The 20,785-nt window shown below is 50.3% G+C and overlaps 7 protein-coding genes; 4 read left to right on the top strand and 3 right to left on the bottom strand.

The window, feature by feature from the left end:
- Positions 1-1,706: 1,706 nt before the first annotated feature.
- On the bottom strand, positions 1,707-3,753 carry FFUJ_06524 (uncharacterized protein; the record flags this gene model as incomplete). XM_023579858.1 has 2 exons in its annotated part: positions 1,707-3,553; positions 3,660-3,753. 2 exons carry the CDS (start codon positions 3,751-3,753, stop codon positions 1,707-1,709), a joined length of 1,941 nt encoding a protein of 646 aa, XP_023432624.1.
- An 883-nt stretch (positions 3,754-4,636) lies between these two features.
- Positions 4,637-5,215, top strand: FFUJ_06523 (uncharacterized protein; the record flags this gene model as incomplete). The annotated part of the gene is made up of 1 exon (XM_023579857.1): positions 4,637-5,215. One exon carries the CDS (start codon positions 4,637-4,639, stop codon positions 5,213-5,215), a length of 579 nt encoding a protein of 192 aa, XP_023432623.1.
- Positions 5,216-7,813: 2,598 nt separating this feature from the next.
- FFUJ_06522 (ARG81-Transcription factor involved in arginine metabolism) lies at positions 7,814-10,131 on the bottom strand (the record flags this gene model as incomplete). XM_023579856.1 has 3 exons in its annotated part: positions 7,814-8,749; positions 8,819-9,798; positions 9,864-10,131. The coding sequence occupies 3 exons, from the start codon at positions 10,129-10,131 to the stop codon at positions 7,814-7,816; spliced, it is 2,184 nt and encodes a 727-aa protein (XP_023432622.1).
- Positions 10,132-10,954: 823 nt separating this feature from the next.
- On the top strand, positions 10,955-12,861 carry FFUJ_06521 (related to general amidase; the record flags this gene model as incomplete). XM_023579855.1 has 5 exons in its annotated part: positions 10,955-11,242; positions 11,313-11,696; positions 11,762-11,829; positions 11,887-12,388; positions 12,463-12,861. The coding sequence occupies 5 exons, from the start codon at positions 10,955-10,957 to the stop codon at positions 12,859-12,861; spliced, it is 1,641 nt and encodes a 546-aa protein (XP_023432621.1).
- Positions 12,862-14,101: 1,240 nt separating this feature from the next.
- Positions 14,102-15,958, top strand: FFUJ_06520 (related to transporter protein HOL1; the record flags this gene model as incomplete). XM_023579854.1 has 4 exons in its annotated part: positions 14,102-14,434; positions 14,494-15,164; positions 15,232-15,372; positions 15,445-15,958. The coding sequence occupies 4 exons, from the start codon at positions 14,102-14,104 to the stop codon at positions 15,956-15,958; spliced, it is 1,659 nt and encodes a 552-aa protein (XP_023432620.1).
- Positions 15,959-16,423: 465 nt separating this feature from the next.
- FFUJ_06519 (probable L-lactate dehydrogenase (cytochrome)) lies at positions 16,424-17,781 on the bottom strand (the record flags this gene model as incomplete). XM_023579853.1 has 3 exons in its annotated part: positions 16,424-17,136; positions 17,199-17,533; positions 17,636-17,781. 3 exons carry the CDS (start codon positions 17,779-17,781, stop codon positions 16,424-16,426), a joined length of 1,194 nt encoding a protein of 397 aa, XP_023432619.1.
- Positions 17,782-18,845: 1,064 nt separating this feature from the next.
- FFUJ_06518 (related to amine oxidase) lies at positions 18,846-20,742 on the top strand (the record flags this gene model as incomplete). XM_023579852.1 has 2 exons in its annotated part: positions 18,846-19,592; positions 19,666-20,742. The coding sequence occupies 2 exons, from the start codon at positions 18,846-18,848 to the stop codon at positions 20,740-20,742; spliced, it is 1,824 nt and encodes a 607-aa protein (XP_023432618.1).
- Between the last annotated feature and the right edge of the window lie 43 nt (positions 20,743-20,785).

Below are 20,785 nucleotides of genomic sequence, written 5' to 3'. Positions count from 1 at the left end.
ACAAGTCCTGAATGCAAGTCATACTAATAATAAAGAGAATGTTTAAACTAACATGTTGTCGACCGTTGATTGCAAACCTTTCGATAGGCTGTATCCACTGCATTTGTGGCATTTACCTGCTGGGCACCTCCCAGGGCCAGGAAGTGGCAGAAAGAATGCATTAAGCCGACAGTTACAGTCCTCACATATCTTTTGCGTGTCTATGGCCTTCCACGGGTCGTCTTCTGGTGGTTCTTGACTGGCACTGAAGGTTGGAGTATAGCGGCGACGGCTAAAGCCGCTAACGCTATTGTCGTCTCTGCTGTCGAGGGGGGAGACATCTAGCATTTCGTTTGCCATCGGTGCAGCTATGGTTACGCTCACCATAGTAGCGAACCAAATTTGTAAGAATCTCATAGTGGGATTTTGTGTAGAATATTTATTAAAGATAGAAAGGGTAGCTTAAGGAGAATATTATAAGAAGGTAGTAATATACCTTTAGATCCTTTTTATATATTACAGCAATTTTAATGCAAATTATTTCCTATTACTGGAAATTATTTAATAATATTAGTAGAAGCAGCCTGTTACGTCATACAGTTTTAAAGTAATAGCATTAATAACGCCGATATCTATATCACTAAGTGGCGACTTGTTAATTCAATGAGTACGGATGGCAAGATGGCGTCTTTCTGGAATTGAAATAAGTCTATAGCAGAGACAAATTCCATCGTACATACCAGAAACTACGGTTGGGTTCCCACCTATTCCTAGACATATGTTACCCATTTGTAAGGAATTTACCTGCCGTCTTAAGATCTATTTATTTCCTATTAATTTACTGTAATCAGCCTAATTAATTAGTTTCACTCTATGCACAACATCACTACAGTCAAGGAAGATTTTACAATCGAGGCATCATATTATTGATTACCGCCTCGGTGAGGGAGTCACTGATAAGCCTGGCCGACCTCAGGCGCTTTTTCTAGCAAGACATTTGTCACCATGCACCATTCGTTGTTGACCACAATATCAACCAAAAGCTCTACCTACAGTTAGCTTTCCAAAGCCCGCCTCAGAGCCTTGATGTGGTTCATGAAGCTCCAACAGAAGGGGCGATTAAGAAAATGGTTCAAAGCTGCACAAATTGAGTCATAATTCATAAGTCACCGAGAGGGTGTCCCAATGGTGAACTTATCGCAAGGGAAATGGCGGAGGAAAGGGGCAGGCTGAAACCTGTAAGGAACTTGTGTGCCGTCGAGCTGCCGGTGTCTCAGGGACAGGCCCACATTGCCGTCTCCCAACGGGTTCGCGACGATTCTGAGAAGTTGGTTGCGCACGTCAATGGGGCTTTGCGATTATGCGATTAGACCCGGTGGTAGGATGCTATCCATAGTCTGAACGCCAAGGGGGGATCTCGGCTTTGCTCGTCGGGGAGCAGGCTTGATAATTTCCGGTATCGGTCCATCCCTGCCTTTCGATCAGGAGCTCAGAACACCAGTCTAATGTTTCCATACTCGCAGAGTCGAGGTAGCTGGTCTTTTCTACTTAACTGGTTGCTATATGAGAAGACGTTTCTTGACCATGGAAATGAATACTGCAACTCTGATATCTTGCGATACTATGGAGGGACGTCATGCTAGCTCCTAGATAGATTAATTATTACCTCTATGGATGAATTATGCTATACTGCTATTTTGTCACTCTATACAAACTCTGTATTCTCATCATAGCTGGCCACTACTCGTGAAAGCATCTCCACTGCTGGTATCAATCTCGACGTAAGAGTTTTCTGGCATCCTCACACCATATGAATACTGCGAGTAAGAGTCGCCAGCTTGCAAACCAACAGTTGGACCATCATCAGCGTCAGTGCTATAGTACACGAACCTTACCAACCCCGGATGATCCTTATACAGGCTAACCGTGAAATGAACGGGCTCAAGATACGCATCATAGTAAGGAACCGTGTTGTACTCGATAGTCAGCGTCTGTCCCCTGGAAGTCTCGAGAACCTCGTATGAGATGCCTGTGTTACAAATGTCGGATATGGTATACATGTCCAGCCAGTATGGGAAGATGGAAACCGGCGGGTAGTACGAAAAGGGCAGCTCGTAATTGCCATTGTAGTAGGTCGTTGGGGCTTCGAGGACTGATAACCAGCCTCCCACACTGACATATAATGTGTCTGAGAAGGAGTCATATATGCCGACTTGGAAAGGGAGTTGAATAGTGTCGTATTCATCACTGTGAAAATCTCCTGAGGGGAATAGAGGTGTAGGGTTTGCGAGGACGGTACTTGGAGGAGGACAGCTAGTGGTGGTGGTGTCCGCTGGGGTCGTTGTGACTGCAGTCGTGGTAGTAACCTCATCAATCGTTGTTGTGCCCTCCTTAGCTGTTGCGCTACTCTCTGTAGAGGCCGCCGTACTTTGTTCAGCCGTTGTAGTAATCTCATCAGTTGTTGTTATGCTTTCTTTGGCTGTTGTAATACTTTCTACAGAAGTCGTAGTGCTGCCCTCGGCAGCACCAGTTGTAGTAGTTGTTGCACCAGTTGTTGCAGTGTTGTCCTCTGATGGAGTAACGATGGCGGTAGTGGTGTCGTCAGATGACGTTGTGAGAGTGGCAGTGCTTTCTTCGGGCGTTGTTGTGCGTAGTCCAGATGTCTCTGTACTACTACCCTCTGATGAAGTAGTCATGATAGTTGTGCTATCCTTGGTCGCCGTACTGCTGTCTTCGGATGAAGCCGTGGCAGAGAGGGAAGTCCCATCAGTCGCTGTAGTGCTATATTCCAATGAACTCCTAGTAGTTATAGCGACGTCGTCAGACTTTGTAGTAGTAGTGACTTCGGATGAAGCTGTAATGGTAGCGGTGCTGTCATCAGAGGTTACAACGCTACTTTCGACCAGGGTAGTAGTATCTTGTATTGTTGTCTTGCTTTCAGAAGAGGTGGTGCTATCGGTAGTCGTTGAAACCCCGTTAGTGGTCGTTGTGCTATCCACAGAGACGGACGAAGCTGTATCCTCAGTCATGGTTGTTTCAACATCCTCAGATGTTAATACCGTGCTCTCCTTGGGGGCAACTGTTGTGCCATCTGTCGATGCAGATGATGTTTCAGCTGAGGTAGTAGTTGCACCAACTGCACTAGTCGTAATTTCAGTCCCAGTTTTTGTCTTTGCGGTAGTTTCAGTGGTGTCGATGGCAGTTGAAGTTCCAGTGGTTTCCTCAACCTTGGTTGTTTGGGTGGTGTCCGCGCTTTCAGTAGTTGAGGAGATAGTAATAGCCGTGGTGCCATCAGCCATAGAACTACTGCCCTCAGCCGCAGTCGTAGCCTCCGTGGCGAGAGTACTTGTTTCGATCACACTTAAAGAAGCGTCAATCTCTATAGATGTCTTGGTGCCGGAAGTGGCCGTGTCAATGGTAATCGCAGTGGTTGTAGCAGGACTTGCGACATTTGTCTCCGAGATAGCCTCGCTCTCTGTCGACGTTGTTTCCAAGACAATCGTCTCAGAGCCTGTAGAGAACGGTGTGGAGATAGATGTTATGAACCCTGTAGTAGTAGCCAAGACACTTGAGCCTAATTGCAATTAGTAAGACAAGTAGTCACCCGACAATGAAGTTATTCCCAGTGGCTTGGCACTACTTGAGTAGTTCAGCCCAGCTCAATATTGGCTTGAACTTACTGGCACGGGAGGGAACCGGTTTACACGGGCTTGCAACGGCTAACTGCGCCACCAACAAGCTCAAAGCCACGAAAGAGATTCCCTTGGAGTGCATGGTGTTTAACGAGAGACTTATAACGAGCGACACTTGTAAAGACCGAGGGGAAATGTATGAAGCACCAGCTTAAAAGCAGATGAAAAAGGAAGAGAAAATAAAGAACAAGACGAGAAGCATCTTCATAGCAATAGAATCCTCACCCTCGCCTGTAATTCTCAGCTCATGATTCTTTTTTTAAATGAGAATCGATAGTCTGTTCAATAGCTTAGAACTAGTGAGTTTAAACTGCTAGAAGCGAGAAAGCAATCTTAAAAGTTAAGCGAGAGACAAGCTTAAATTTTGACAACGTCAAAGTTAGTATATTATTATCTGCAGTGCAGAGGATAGTTCGTGCCGAATCAATCTGCTAAATTTTAATATCGATAAATGAAAAGTATCACGAAATTCATAGGAGCGTGAAGCATCCTTTGATGCTATGAGAAAGCGATCCGTATAGACTGTGGATCTCTTTGACCCCCTGTCAGCGCCGTGCTGGGATCAAGTCGTTTACCTTGTGGCTAGGCGAATCTTTTAAGGGTCCAATATCTTTGGCGGTTCCGACGATACCGAAGTGGACCTCGGAGTAAGAAAAGTCAAGGCAAAAAAGTTGGCTCCTATGTATCTCAAATTACTTGTGCTCCGTAGCTGACCCGGGTTGTTATGCGACGAAGGTTGAGCCCCTACCTTTACCTCATGCTGGGCGGGCTGGGAGTTGATTGGATAGTTAGGTGCCTGAGGCATAAACTGGAACTCCTCAACCTTCGAACTTCCTAAGCGTCTGTAACGTCCTTCACGCCGCATCGATTAGACATCTCTATGTCGAAAGAATATCCTGGACCTTCTAAAAATACTCTGAAGCAAACATCTGGCATCTTTCGATATCACGTTACTATTGCGCAATATGTATGATGGACTCGTTTTCAATGCTCACAACATCGGGTTCATGAGCAGCTATTTCTCAGCAGAGAAAGCCGTCAACATACAACCTATCCAGATTCTTTGGACCACTATCTTAAGCACTTGGTTTCCAGCCCTGGGCGAGAAGGCGTATAAGATTGCCCATAAAGCGCTCGGTTCACCTGATAAGAAAGAAACCGACGCCATCCTTGTAAAAGTTCAGTATGTCTGGGGTGAACCCTCAGGCGGATTTCAAGAGCACGAAATCTTCGTTACTGAATGCAAGAGCTGGGAACACGATACCGATGAGGGCTGGACATTAGCTGCCGATCAACTGAAGGACTACCTGCGGGATAATGATCCCCACGGATCATGGACGATGTTTGGGGCTGTCGCTATCGGAACCAAAGTTCAAATCTATGAATGGAGGGGCGAAAAAACAACAACATCTTTGACGCCAATATACTGGCAATTAGACCTTGGTAGTGCTACGGATCGGTGCACATTTGAGAAAGCTATGGAGAGAGCCAGATCTGGTGGGTGGGATTATGCGCAAATGCATAAACAATTCACTGTAGGTTGATTATGGGGTGGTACAGCTTACATGCCCTTGGCTTGCTTTCGCGATAATACGCGATTCCGAGGCTGGTCAAATAGCTCCTTTAGAAATGGTTTCTACTAGCGTCTATCTTCTTTATCATTGACCCTCGGCTCTTGAGATAGTCATAGGACCAGCCCAGCCGTATGGACAAGATTCACACTACCAGGTCTTCACGTCATCGCGACCCAGAACTCAAAGGAAAGACAAGCAATATTATCAAGCCCCCTTATCCACCCAGAAAGACCTATTAACACACCTATACGTTATATACCGGCTAGCATAACCGAAGTAAAGCAACTGTTACCATACTAAAAACTAGCAGGCATATTATATATTATATCTTAACTATCAAAGAAACTAAGTGAGCTATATTTTTCTGTATCATTATGTTACCAAAGCTCATAAGAGGGTAGGAACTATAGAATCTCTGCTATATACGTACTGTATGCTAAGCAATTAGATAGCCCCTAAACTTGGCTGCAAGATTACAAAGTGATCAGCTGTTTGCATGCAAAGAAAACTAAATGAAAATCGGCGTTTACCTCAACCCTAGCAAGTATCGCTGGGATGGGCATCACAGTTGGTTAGAAGACGGTATGCCGGGAGAACTTCTCTTCGTCTTCTCCTGGCGGAGTCATCTTTCGAAATTCCATGGTTCGGTTATAGCTCATGTTGCATTATAACCCTCCTTAGCGGCTCGATGAGAAGCAAGAAATCCGCGATCAGTGAAGGTTCGTGTGAGCCTTATTCCTGTCGTTCCAGATGCTTACTCTGTCGCAGTATCATCTCATGGAGGATTGTCAACAGTAACACTCACTGGTGTTGGCTATTTCGATGCAAGTTCTTTTTTGGCGAGCAGCGACCATACTATATCATACATTAGCCAAGAATATTATTTGGCATGGCATTGTCTCAACTATTCACCATCGACTGGGACATAGACATTTGCTTTTCACGAATCCTGCTGGCAGCTGTTACTCCGAAAGATTTCCTTGTTAAATTATAGCCAGACTGAGCGGAAACATATCGCAGAACTTCTATTCCAACTTCTATTGTCTGCCGTATGACCGCTTCAAAGTCCTCTACCCAAACCATGACTTTGGTGGTGCCCTGAAATTTTGCAAGTCACCCTTGATTCTGCCTGAGTCCTGGAACCTTATAATGGCCAATCCTAGCACGCTCACCCCTGGTTCCGCAACCCATGCAATCACAGATGTTTCCAAACTGCCTTACGCTATATCTGACTTTCAGGTTTCTGACGATATATTCGCGATGCTTTCACCTGAAATCGTGTATTTAGTAATCGCCATGGCGGAACCAACAGACCTTTACAACTTGCGAAAATCATCAAAGTTTGTATCTAAGTTGATCCTCTTATCAGCTTCATGCTGTAGCAATTGGTCAGGCATTTTGATATAATGTCTAAGTTGCGAGCTAGAAGTGTTATTTACCGCTGAGACATGGGGCTAAGAGCTTGAACCAGCCGAGAGAGCCTAGTATCTAAGCTGACCAGTCCTGACCGTCTCCAGAAGGACTTCTACGAAAGGCATTTTTCAGTCAAGAGAGAGATGGGTTTATTTCCATTCGATCACGAGTTTTGCCTACAATCCAACCCTGAGCTTGGGCAGTTTGTACGGAACCCAACAATAAGAAATTCTCATGGTTATTGTCCCAGTGAGATGTGTGCACAGTCTTTTGGGTATCAATACATCATCTTCGGTCCGAGGAATCTAGGAATTAGGTGGAGGATATCCGTATCGGGCATACGGTTTGACGGGATATATTACATATCCGGTATGAGAGTCTCTGAACAGAGTAACGAGAGCAGCTTGAAAAAGATCTCTCGTGTTGGTCACATCATAACTTGTTCAGAAGTTCAACTACATTTTGGTCCAACCGATCGCTCAACTAAGATAGCGTATGATCGCCCGATGTCCATCGGTTGGTCCCATTTTCTGGATCTCCGCTGGCACTGCAATGTAGCAACTGAAGCAGGGTTCAGGATGTAATTTAGACATCCTTCGATAGATGCCTGCTGTAGGGTGAGAGTGACGTCCCCAGACTGCGGAAAATTCTTTGTTGATCAATCTCGAGCCTTGCCGGGCTGTCACTAGGTATGCCTTACACTAGATGCTGTTATCTGTGAGTATGTCTTGCTTGTCTGGGTAGCACTGGCGTCAATCATTTTCACACTTTAGAGATTCTCGATATGAACTTTTAGAATGCAAAGAAGATGAAAATTGTAGCTGGCCAGTTGGAGCCATCAACGAATTGTTTTCCGCTTTTGGTCTTATGCACCACTTGACAGAAAGCCCCTGACACCTAACTAGTAACCTATGATCTCAGTCTGTCTGATTTCGAAGCAGTCAGGAAGATAGTCGGATATACGGAATCGTTGTCTCACTTTTCCAGCTCGGTTGGCCCAGGAAGCTTTGATGCAGTGTAAATCTAGAATCTCAAAGCGGCGGGCTCCACGCCTGGCGTGGAGCGAGATTACACCGGATAGGTAACTTTTTTCTTGTATTGAGCCACTCAATCGTAGTGCCGCTGCTTGTTCGGAAAACCAATGATCATGTATGGTCAGCTTAGCATCAGCCTCACGCCAGTCTCCTGCACCACCCTCCTCCAATGACTCGTCCCCTTCCCTCCTCCTGGCCCCCTCTTCCAGACCTCTCTCAAAACATCAATCCCACTCCTCACGCTTGCTAATCTATACCCCTCGACCTTCCAATACCACCCTCTGAACCTATCCTGCAGACCCTTCTCGAACGCCTCACTCCCCGCTATAAACGCTGGCCAGTACAAAGGGGCAGAGAAGATGTTCTTCTCGGACTTGATGGCCTCAATGGCTTCTATGGAGGACAGGACGAGGAGGATGTGGGTACGAAGGTAGTTGTGGTGCAGGTGGCGGATGTGTTGCGCAAAGTAGATTATGAGGGCGGAGTGGAAGGCGAGGGTGGTTTTTTGGATGATGAGTGCGCTAGGAGTTGTGTCTAAGTCCGAGGTAGAGGACGAGGCGGGTTCCCAGTCGATGATTTCGGATTCGAGCTGGTCGCATTGGTCGGAAAAGTCAGTTGATGGGCTGTTCGGTTGTTGTTGGCGGGACGTGGTGACTTGGTCGATGAGCTCGGTTGTTCGTGCTAGGAGGATGAGAAGGGCCTGAGGAACACCGTAGACGCATTCATACTCGCCTACTTGCTGGGCCTTTGGGGCAGTGACGTGGTTCAGCACTGACTTGGACTTCCCCGAACCTACGCCTTCATCTTCGACTTTGTCCAGCAGACTGACGGATAGGGCGGTGCCAAAGTCGGCTTCGGGAGAGGGTGGAGATCCATCGTTGTAGTCGCAAGAGTTCCTGCAGGCTGTACTGTCGTAGATGACGCGGAGGTAGAAGTATATGCGGTGGAGGGAGCGAGCTTTGGAGGAATACGTGGACTTGGTGGCTTTGACGTGGTTCATGAAGCGGAAGGCGCCGTCTAAATGGATGCCACAGGTGCTCGTGTCTCCAGACATGACCTATGCCCCCTTGACATTAGTACATGTGACAACATGATTCAGTTCACCCAGCGCGCAAAGGCAACTCACATTGATGGTGATTTGTGACAGCATCGTAGCCAGCAGCTCCTTATACTTGGGCCTCGACTGTGGTGTCGACCCCTCCACCGTTTCCTTCAACAACTTGATCGCCCTGCCCCTAAACCTCACCGCATCCTCCTCCCACCTATCCCCTTCGTTCTCACACCCTCTCTCGCGGTTATCATTCGCCAGGTAGAACGCGCTGATGCTCAGCAGCGCGTTTCGCAACGCCTCTCTGACCTTTGTCGTGGAGCCGTGCAGACTCAGCTGGCCGGCGGACTGTAGGACGCGAGGGAGATGGATTGTCTTCCAGGGTGATTTCTCGTAGGAGATGACGCAGAAGAGGTGGACGACGCGGTGGACGTAGTGGTTTAGGAGGAAGCGTTCGAGGGTGGGCAGGGGGAGGGGCGAGGGGTTGTGGATGATGGTGTTGGAGGTGTCTTTCCACCAAAGTGCGCGGTCGTCTTGTTGTTGAGAATGCTGGGAGGGTGAGGTGTAGTAGTTGAATCTCTCAGGAGGCGCTGTTCTTACTGAAGTAGCGGGACTCTCGGGTGGCCGATCTCCAAGGATCACAGCTGTGTTATCTAGAATGCTATCTTCAAGAGTGATGGCTGAGCTCTCTTGATCTGACGTGAGGATCGCGGAGGCCTCATGTGCATGAAGAAGGGCCCCAAAACCAGTCAGGTTGAATCCAGGGATCGATGCATGTGGAAGATACTCCTCATGACTTGAGTCCGGCTCCCAAGAGTCAGCGAAAGAACTGCTAGATAAAGACGGCAGAGTATCCTCCGAAGGCGGTACCGTAGCGTAGAACGGCAATGTGCCGTCTTCATGGTAGCCTTTTTCAGTATAGGATGGGTCAAAAACGCCGAAGCTGGACAAGAAGAGCTGGTTGTGATGTGACTGATCCTTTTGGCTCTGGAAGCTGTCGATCTGGCTAAAGATATCATCGAGTTCTGATAGCTGAAGGGGAGATTCTGCATTCTCATCTTTGCATCAACAATGGTCAGCCTTCATGATGAAATGTACTCTGTAGACTACCATAGTCGCGTACCGCAAATGACAAGACTTCGCTGAAATCTTTGCTGGCCATGTTCCAAGTCATCCTCAGATCGCCTGCTCCCATCATCACGATATCCATGAGATACAGCTTCCAAAGGCATCCATCGCAGCCTGACCTCGTAGCCCTCACAGCAAAGCTGCTTGAGGCTGCACTGCACACAGCTCGGCCTGGTCTCATCACACTTGACTTTTCGCGCGCGACATGTCCAGCACCCCGCGAAACTCTTGTGACGTCTTTTGCGCAGGGATCCTTGATCCATCGCTCTCCACTCCAGCCTCTCTGGTTCAGACTGCCTGTTACCGAATGGCGAAAGTGCTGCCGACAAGGATATGGATAGTCTCTGTGGATGCTGGCGATGAGCAGACGGGGGGAACTTGAGAGAGGAAGTTCAAGGCGATGGGTTATTGCGGAGTAGAGTAATTGAGAACCACTCCACTGGGGCCCTCCCTACTCAATATGTAGAGGACAAGGTGATAAGCCGACAAGACCCAGAGGCTTCTCCGCATTCATTAACTTAGAATGGATGGACCGCCCTTATCGTCAAATGTTCTCCAGATTGGCTGCTACTGTAATGCAGACGCTTATCGTTAGAAAGAGGGAATTCTGGGGCGCGAGTCAGACTTGCGCTGATAAGTTGTGGAGAACAACGCAGCCCGAAGTTGGGGTGATCTGCCCCCAATCATCCACTGCACTACCTAAGCTACTAAGCCTTCACCAGTAAATCAAGGAAACTATACGAACCAATGAGTACCTATCCGCTATCTACTTCCCGTTACGAGTGGAGGCCGTTGGCCACGATTAGCTCATTCTAGAGCTCTGAAATGGATCCGTATCTGTGGTGATGGGCGCCATCGCATACCCACGGACCATTTAGGTGATGGAGCCAACTGAACTCAATCAACGACAATGATGTGTCCTTCTTGATATTTTGACTTGCATCGTGGCTCAAGACTTTCTTCCTGCTTCTTCTCCTTATTCCTGAATGATAACAAAGATAACGACGACGAGGTCTCCAATCCGCATTAAATACAGGCGCAGCCAATCGTACAATACCACAGCTCAAAGAATAACCCAACTCAATCATGGCTGTTAAGGGGATTCCATTATGGCAGCAAAAGGCCGCCGAGGCAAGAGCCCATCGCGATGCCTCTCTCGCCAAGGTCGAGCCGCCGTTGGAGGGTGTACCAGCTGTCGAACAGCTGCCAAATAACTCTCTGGAGCTGGTGCCTCATGTTCTCACACTGCGGGAGATTGAGATCACAGAGAGCTACACCGTCACCGAGCTGCTCCAGGTTCTTCGGGAGAGGAAGATCTCGGTTGAAGAAGTCACGCGAGCTTTCTTGAGAAGAGCAGCGCTGGCCCAGGCTACGGTATGTTCTGCCAAATCGAAAGTCTATACGAGAATAATGTTATGGAAGCTGACGACGGGGGGAACTCCAGACAAACTGCGTTACTGAGCTCCTCTGGGATCAAGCTATCGCCCGCGCCAAACACCTGGACTCTTTACCCTCCCCCCAAGGTGCCCTCTTTGGCCTGCCTATCTCGACAAAGGAACACCTTGGTATGATAGGCGAAAATGTCACGTCTAACGCCTCCTTCGCTGCCTGGGTCAGTAAGCCCCACGGCTCAAACCTCCTGTTCGACAGCCTGTGGGCCGAGGGCTGCGTCTTCTTCGCCAGGACGACACAGCCGCAGGCAATCATGCATCTAGAGACTGAAAGTAACGTATATGGAAGGACGGTGCACCCGTTCAACAGGGAGTTGACACCTGGAGGAAGTTCGGGAGGAGAGTCGGCGTTACTGGGTATGAGGGGAAGTTTGTTGGTGAGTGAGCTGGCTTTTCGAAGAATCCTTGCCCTTGCATTGTCGTGAGGCTGACTCTCTGGGAGGGTATTGGTGGTGATATTGGTGGCAGCATCCGACTCCCTGCTTCCAATACTGGCATCTACGGGTTCAAGTAAGTCACCTTCCAAATCTGCCTTACTAGGACACCCCCACGGCTGACCATGCCCAGACCTTCAACGAAGAGAATCTCAACTTCTGGCCTTCGAGCCGCCTACCTGGGCCGTGATACCATCGCTGGCTGCCCTGGCCCCATGACAGTAAGCCGCGACGGCCTCGCGCTCCTCATGCGCGTCGCCCTGGCCGCGAAACCCTGGCGTGTAGATCCCCTCCTCACCTTCAAAGACTGGACACCCTACAAGTTCACAGCCCCACCCAAGGTCGCCGTGCAGTGGTGGGATGGCGTGGTGATGCCGCATCCGCCTATGACGAGGGCGCTGAGGGAGGTCGCGGCCGCGTGTAGGAAGGCAGGGATGGAGGTCGTGGATTGGAACTGCGAGGGGTTGGATCACGGCAAGGCTTGGGAGATTGTGTCGGCTTTATATTGGCCGGACGGGGGTAAGGAGATGCTTGATATCTTGGAAGAGACGGGAGAGCCGGCGTTGCCACTCACCAAGCATATTCTCCACGAGCAAGCGTCAGCAAAGAACCGGACATGTACGGAGATGATGGAGGTAAGTGATGCAGTTTCCGCAGAGCGTTGGTTGCTCAGCTGGTCTCTCAGACTAACATTTTGATTTTCACACAGCTTAACCGCGAGCGAGACTCCTACCGCGCCATGTACTGCAAAGCATGGTCCGCCACCGCCACGCCCACCTCCCGCGAGGTCGACGTGATCCTCTGCCCTCCGTCCTTTGGCAGCGCGCCTCCCCACGAGCAATCGCGCTACTGGGGCTACACCTCACAGTGGAACCTCCTGGACTACCCAGGCGCCGTGTTCCCCGTGACCAAGGTTGACCCTGCCGTTGATGTCAAGGACGAGGGGTACCTGCCCAAGAACGACATGGACAGGTTCGTGTGGGAGATGTACGATGGGGAGAAGATGAAGGGGAGCCCGGTGAACTTGCAGGTTGTTGGGAGGAGACAGGAGGAGGAGAAGGTGTTGGCTGCGCTGGAGGAGATTGAGCGTGCTATGGGGCGGAAGTGATGCGAATGGACGAAGGGGGAAAGCATATTGGTAGACTTGGAATTATTTGATCTGTCCTTGGGTATATTTGAGCCGATAACATTGCTGTCGATGGCTACTCGAACTTTGTATTCACAATGCATCTGTCTGACTCGTGCGTAGTGTCTCTCTATGCTAGATCTCTTATCAAGTCGATGGCCAATGGTAGTATCAGTCAAAGAGAACGAATTCATCCATCCATCTCGCCAAGTTCTACAAGTAAGTCCTTTTTGGGTATTGTGCTGTGTCCCGATACGATAAATGCTCCTTGATACCCAAGGTAAGCCGACGCAGGGCCTCTGATCGCGGGATCAGCATCCATGCATCCGTCCAGCGTGCTATCTTTAGGCCCACCACCCCCAGAAATCAGTCAAGCCCTCGGGCTGTTCCGTATCAATTTGATCCAATAAACCCTTCTCCAGAGCCAATAAAACCAATTGCATTATCATCATCTCCCAATGCACCCCGGACTCAACTATACTGGCGCCGCATCCACAGCCATGCGTGGCCCCGGGGAGCAAGAAAACACCAGACCTCGAGATAGGGTGTCAAAATAAACTTAGCAAAGGCTATCCTAAACTTAGGCTAAACATGGGCTAATTTCCCTAAGTCTTTTTGTCACCTAGGACTAGGTCCTGAGTGTTCTTTCCTCCCCTAGCGTGGTTCCTCCGCCCCTGTCAGCCTTTACCAATTGAAGCAAAGCGCCTCTGCTCCTTTTTGCCATTTCCGAAACTACTCTTCGCCAACTTTTACTCCATCCTGTAGACGCGATATACTAGCGCGAAAGCCCCTCATTGCCTTATCCCTGCGATACCGATTGCTGGGCTGATAGGCACTACCATAAGATAGAGAGCGATTAGCTGGCGCCCAGAACTTGCGGGGCAAGACTTGCCCTGAGTCTGGATTGCACTCAAGATACACGGTTGCATGCATACCTGGATAAAGCCTTTCGTAAAGCATATTGCCTATCATTTGGCGGGTGTTTGGTGTGTTCAAGATTCCATTCATGACTTTATCAGCCACATGGAAGTCCACCGCGTAGCCAGTCAACTACATAAACATCCATGAGAGGCCATACTCCTGTCACTTTCAATTGGAGACTGTCTTTGCATCTGGCCTCTCCAGACTCTTTCTCTCACTCTCTCTCACTACCTCACCTCTCTTTTCCTTTCGTACTCTGAGTTAGCAGCTCCTATCAAGTCTGCTCAACGAGTCCGTCACTATGACTGTTGTCCAAGCTGAAAACAGCGCCGATTCGGCTGGCGATAGACTTCCTCCCGGCACCTTCAGGCTCATCGACATAGATGGCAACATGAGAGGCCAGCACGCTGACGGCGAGGGTGAGGATGACATTATCCTGATGCCTCAGCCGTCGCTGGATCCTGAAGATCCCCTCAACTGGACTTTCAGGCGCAAGGTCATACAGACTAGCTGTGTTGTCCTTTACACCATCGTCATCGCCATCCCTTCGAGTGCCGTCTACTCTATCGTTACGCCTCTCAGGAAGGAAACTGATCTGTCGCTTCAGGACATCAACAATGGAACCGGCATCATGGTCAGAATCCCCTGATGAAATCCCTGGCGTCATGAATTCAAACTAACAGACGTGAACAGTTCCTCTTCTACGGCTGGGGTTGTATCTTCTGGCAAGCCATGGCCCTTCAATATGGCAAACGACCCATCTACCTCTTCTCCCTCCTTGCCACCATCGTCATCCTGGCCACGGCCCCCTTGTGCAAGGAGCCAGGTCCCTATCTCGCCAACCGTATCATCCTCGGCTTCTTTGGCTCCCCCGTTGAATCCCTTTGTGAGATTTCCATCGCCGACATCTGGTTCACCCACCAGCGCGGCAAATACATGGCCTGGTACGGCTGGTCGCTCGCCCTCTGCGGCAAGCTCGCGCCCATGTTGAGTGGTTTCATCAACGTTGGTCAGGGCTGGAAGTGGACGCTGTACTGGTGTGCTATCTGGAACGCCATGGGATTCATATACTGCTTCTTCTTGATGGAGGAGACCAATTACGATAGGAAACATGATGAGCTGCCACCCCAGCGGGTTGCTCCTGTAAGCCAGGCATCTACAAAGGAGGGTGACGGTGACGGGGAGAAGACGATGACGCTGGACACGACCTCCTCTGACCTCGGTGAATCTGCTGAGATTCAGTGGCCGCGCAAGACGTACCTCCAAAAGCTCAGCATCAAGGACAACCCTCGTCCCAACCGCATCGTCCAAATCATGATCGCGCCGTTCAAGGGCTTCACTTATCCGGCAGTGGTATACGCTGGGTACGTTACTGCATATACCACGAGTTATCATGTCATGAAAGTGAACTAACAAGAACTCTCTCTCCAGTCTCATGTATGGAGCAAACAGTCTTGTGTGGCAAGGCTTCCAGAATGCCACCATTGGCACCATCTACACCCTTGAGTACGGTTTCTCAACTGCCGGCGTCGCCGCAGCATACTCTGGTGGTGTCATCGGTACTATTGTTGGGTAAGTCTTATACTATGCCGTCTTTCATCTTCGCTCCCTATCTTCATCAGCGCTAACAGACCTTTGCTCCAGTGGCTACTATTGTGGCAAGATTGGTCCTATGCTTACTGTCCGCTTGGCGCGGCGCAACGGCGGCATCTCCGAGCCTGAGCACACCCTCTACCTATTCATCGCGTCCATCTTCCTCGTTCCCGCCGCCATGATCCTCTACGGTCTCGGTGTGACATACAAATGGCACTGGATGGTGCTGGTAATCACACAAGTTTTCATGGCTATGAACGCCGCGCTCTGTGTAGCTGGAGCGCTGAACTACGCCATCGGCAGCTATATGGAGCTGTCCGGCTCCATGGTGACGACGTGTGTGTTGATCCGGAACACCATGTCGTTTGCGACCAACTTTGGAGTCACGCCGTGGTTGAAGGCGACCAATTACATGGTAGTGTACCTTACGGTCGCTGGTATCGGCTTGTTGTGGAATGCGAGCCTGTTCATCATGACGAGGTATGGCAAGGCGATGCGGGAGTGGACGGCGCAGAGGTACTGGAGAGATGTTGAGCGTGCCAGGGCCAAGGGCCTGGGTCACTGAGACTGTGCTGTCTCTGTCAGTGATATGGATGAGGGGTTGTTAGTTTGCATATTATTTCCTCTTAGACGTACTGCTTCGGGGCGTTGTTCGTACTGCCCAAGTAGCAGGAACTTTTCTTTCGCTGAGGCTGCTGGACTTTGAAACAAAGCGTACGGTGTGATTGAATAGATTCCTGTTTGTCAAATAATATTGAAGCATGTTTATGTTAGTGGAGCAGTTGTGACATATCCTCACCTAGTGCTAGTTTGAATATTTGAACCGAGCTCGACGTGATTCGATATTAATGTGGATATAGAGATAACTTTGAATGATGGACAGGTCTGATATCCTTCAGACGTGACTGCCATCCCATCATAAGTTTGCTTAAGTCTCATAGTGTAAGCGAGTTTTAGTATTGAAACCTATTTATCGCCCATTCATTTCATATACTCCGGCATCGTTTCCTTACAGCACCCTCATCTTTCATTACAGCTTTGCAAACCCAAATCCGTCCCTTGCCACAACTCCAAGCCTATCCCTCTTGATGTCCGCCACCTTATTTACCCCAGCCAAAGCCATCGTTCGGCTAAACTCCCTCTCTAGGATGTGTAGTACAGACTCCACACCGTTTTGCCCGGCATAGGCGAGCCCCCAGAGCACCGGTCGACCAATCGACACAAAATCCGCCCCTAATGCCAGCGCCTTAAAGACATCTGCCCCAGTCCTGGTCCCCCCATCCAGAATGACTGGTATTCGGCCTTTGACGGCGTCGACGATTTCAGGTAGAGCCTCGATCGTGGCGCAGGTATTGCTCAGCTGACGTCCGCCATGGTTTGAAACGATGATGGCATCAGCGCCATGCTCGACTGCCAGCGCTGCGTCTTCCCCCGTCATGATGCCCTTGAGGATGATCTTCATCTTGGTCACCCCTCGGAGGAATGACATGGTTTTTGCCCAGGTGAGGCTGGAGCTATGCATCCTAGAGCCAGCGCTAGCAATGAGGTCTGCCGCTTCGGTGGCGGTCCTGGCGTTCATGAGGAGGCGGTTGACGCTGGGGAGTTTCGAGTTGGGATTGGATGGGGTTTCGGTGTTGGGGAGGCTCATGCCTGGGGGGAGGACGACGGCGGTTCGTCGCTCAGCGAGTCTATTGCCTAGGACAGGAGTGTCGACAGTGAGGACCAGGGCTTCGTATGAAGCGGCTTCGCAAGGCGTTAGTCTAAACATCTCATATTTAGGGGGAATACTAGGCAGATTTGATTACCTTCGGCTCGCCTAATCAGATTGACGCTCTTCTTGACGTCCTCGTACAGGTACAACTGCATCCACGGTGGCGGTGCTTGACGCCCAGCATCTCTCATGACTTTTTGCCTGGTGGCCTGGACATCCTCGAGAGAAACGGTCGATTGTGATGACAAGGTCACATTGACGCCCATAGAGGCCGCAGCCCTGGCCACATCAAGCTCTCCCTGGCCACCAGCCAGCTTCTGCATGGCACTAGGAGCTATACTGATGGGAATTGGCGAAGACCAACCGAACAATTTGGTGGCCGTATCGACGCGGGAGACATCGATGAGGACGCGTGGTCTGATCAACAATCTGTAAGGAGTTTAAAAACTTTTTGTTAGCTGAATGTGACTTTGATACGAATGGAACTTCTTTGGTGAGAGCTACGTCTGGTGGTTTAGTGGGTTACCATACCGACTGAATGCATCAACATTGCGACGCAGCGCTTTCTCATCATCCGAGCCAGAAGCATAGAATTCGTATATATGCTGCGGTAGCTTGGCTTTGGCTGCAAGCTCGACTTCGTGGAGTGTCAAAGGTGGTGATGAGGTCGTTGCCATGGCGTCAAGCTGGCTCGACGATACTACAGTACAATGCCTGATGCGTGGGATGAATTCTTCTATAGGCAAGAGGAACGACGCTCAAAAAAGAATATCATCGATTAATTTGTTATTCCAGTCCTAGGTTCGCGACCATCATACGAGCCGAACGAAATCAGGCGAAGGAGATACAGGAGAGAAACGGGAAAGGCCTGGGCAACATGTCCGATGTCGGCTTCCGAACCCGCAGCAGGGACTGGAGTTAGACCGAACGACTCCGACGCATGTCTTCCTATGTTGGTGGGCTGGATTTTCCAATGGCAAGATTAATTGAGCCCAGATTCATTATCATCGCTTCATTGAAAGCTGAATTCTTGAAGCATGCAGATATGAGACCCGCTGGATCTACTAAGGTGTCGTCATTGCTTCGTTGTATCCACCCACATTGGGGAGCCCGGTGCCATTCCTTCGTCCTGATAGCGCCCCGGCGCTGCTTGGAGCAAGAGTTGGCGCCCTTCAAGCACAATGTAGACCTGGTAGGTTAAAGTTGCAGATCTCTATTCCGTATAGGTCCACTCAATACTTCCATAAGGCAGGACCTGGCGATGGGCCACATGTCACCCACACGTACCTGATCCGCAGGCTTGGCTAGGGGAGGAAAGAAAACTCAGGACCTTAGTCCCAAATGACAGAAATACTTAGGTAAACTAGCCTAAGGTTAGGATAACTTTTGCTGAGTTTATTTTGATACCCTATATTGAGGTCCGGTGTTTTCTTGCTCCCCGAGGCTTAGACATATGCAAGCCAAGACCGTCGCCTGGGGCTTCCTTATCGAGAATTGACAGGGGTTCCCTTATCTTGATCCAGTAGATTCTGTGACGCGAAGCTGGTGATATGGATAGCGAGATGGCATGCCGTGCTCACCATCAGAGACACATCCGATGCTCGGCTGGAAACGGACATTCTAGACGAGGCTCTTGATGCGCTCGGTATCCAATATCAGGGCTCGGCACGGCATGCTCAAGTAAACTCATCTCAAGCAAAGCAGACTGTCTGTTCTTCACTCCATGCTATACACCAGAACCATGGGCAACGTCAAGACAGTCGACCTGGAGAACACCTCCGGCGCCTACTTCGCTCCTGGTACTCTCTCCTCAGCTTCGAGAACTCTCCAAGTCTCCGGCCAGGTCGGCAGTGCCAAAGACGGCACCGTCCCAGCCGACTACGAATCCCAGATTCATCTTGCACTCCTCAATCTGCGTAAGATCCTCATCGCAGCAGGCGCGCGCGTCGAGAACATCACCAAGCTTACCGTCTATGTCGTGAACTATGATGCGGCCAACAGGAAGCACACGCGGCACATGCAGAAGTTCCTGAGGGGCCATAGGCCGGCCATGACTCTGGTGCCGGTCGATAAACTGGCTATGCCGCAGTGGCTGTTTGAGATCGATGCGACTGTCGCTCTGCCGCCGGCCGAAGCGTTATCTCGCGCTCCTGCCCTTGCAGCACCCTCGGAAAAGCACGACGTGGTCATCGTGGGAGCCGGTCTTGCGGGCTTGACGGCCGCTCATGAGCTCATCCGCGCTGGCCTCTCGTGTGTCGTTCTGGAAGCTCGTGATCGCGTCGGAGGCAAGACATGGAGCCAGGAGCTTCCCTCTGGCGGTGTCATTGATCTCGGCGCTGCTTGGATTAATGATACGAACCAGAGCAGAATCATTGCCTTGGCCAGGAGATATGGCGCCAATCTCATTGAGCAGAACACCGACGGGTACTGCGTACTTCAGAATGACAAGGCAGAGGTCTCCCTATTTCCTTATGGAGAGATTCCCAAGGTATGCATTCTCCATCCTTTCACTAGAGGTGTACTATATAACAGCCTGCTGACGAGGGTGTCTTTTCTTCAAGTTCGATGAAGAATCACGAAAGAACATCGAGATCATCCGAGACATGGCCGAAAGGGACTGCCAGGCTCTGGATACATGGAACCCGAGAGACACGTCCCTCGATTCCATGACCTTCGAGGCCTATCTTCGGTCCCGAGGAGCCAGCGAAGCGGCACTGGCTACGGGAACGGTTTGGACGCGTGCGATGTTGGGCCAGGACCCCAAAGACATTTCGGCTCTGTACTTTCTCAACTACTGCAAGTCTGGAGGTGGCCTGCTGCAGATGCGGTCTGATCGCAAACATGGCGGGCAGTACTTGCGTGTAAGACAGGGAACACAGCTGTTCGCCAAGGGCCTTGCTTCAAGTCTCCCAGTTGATACGGTGCGTCTCTCAACGCCGGTCAAGTCCATCGTCCAGAACAGCGAGGCTGGCTCCATTCTCGTGCACACCTCGTCAGGAAAAGTCATCTCAGCTCGCAAGGTCATCACGACTGTGCCGGGGCCTGCCCTCAGATCCATCTCCTTCTACCCCGAGCTGCCCCCCGTCAAGCAGCTGTGGGCCGAGTCATTGTCCTACGGATACTACACCAAAGCAATGATGGAGTTCAAGTCGCCGTTCTGGATCGAAGCCGGAATGTGCGGCCTCATCAACTCCTTCAAAGGCCCTGCGGCAGTCGTTCGCGATACTTCGGATCCGCAGAGCAACAAGCATGTCCTCACCTGCTTCATGGCAGCAGACCACGGCCGCGCGTGGGGTGCCCTCCCGAGCCAAGCTGAGAAAGAGGCTGCGCTGCTCAAACAGCTCAAGAGTCTCTACGGCGTCAACAACATCGAGGACTTGTTCGTCTCGCTGACGTACTACGAATGGAGCGGAGATGAGTGGTCTGGCTTTGGATGCCCTTGCACAGCTCTGCCGCCTGGTCTTCTTGACACAGTGGGCGGAGATAGCCTCAGGCAGCCAGCTGGAGACCTGCATTTTGCTGGCACAGAGACGGCTGGCGAGTGGAAGGGGTACATGGAGGGCGCGGTGCGTAGTGGTGAGCGGGCGGCAGGTGAGGTTGTGAAAGACTTGAAGGCAGGTATTGTGTGCCGCCTGTAGAAACCCTCGAATTTAATAAGACTGCGATGGTTTGAAGACGAGA

The sequence above is a fragment of the Fusarium fujikuroi genome, chromosome FFUJ_chr06 (assembly GCF_900079805.1).
Source record: "Fusarium fujikuroi IMI 58289 draft genome, chromosome FFUJ_chr06".
In the NCBI taxonomy this organism is placed as follows: Eukaryota; Fungi; Ascomycota; class Sordariomycetes; order Hypocreales; family Nectriaceae; genus Fusarium; species Fusarium fujikuroi.
This window is presented reverse-complemented; position numbering and strand designations above follow the sequence as displayed.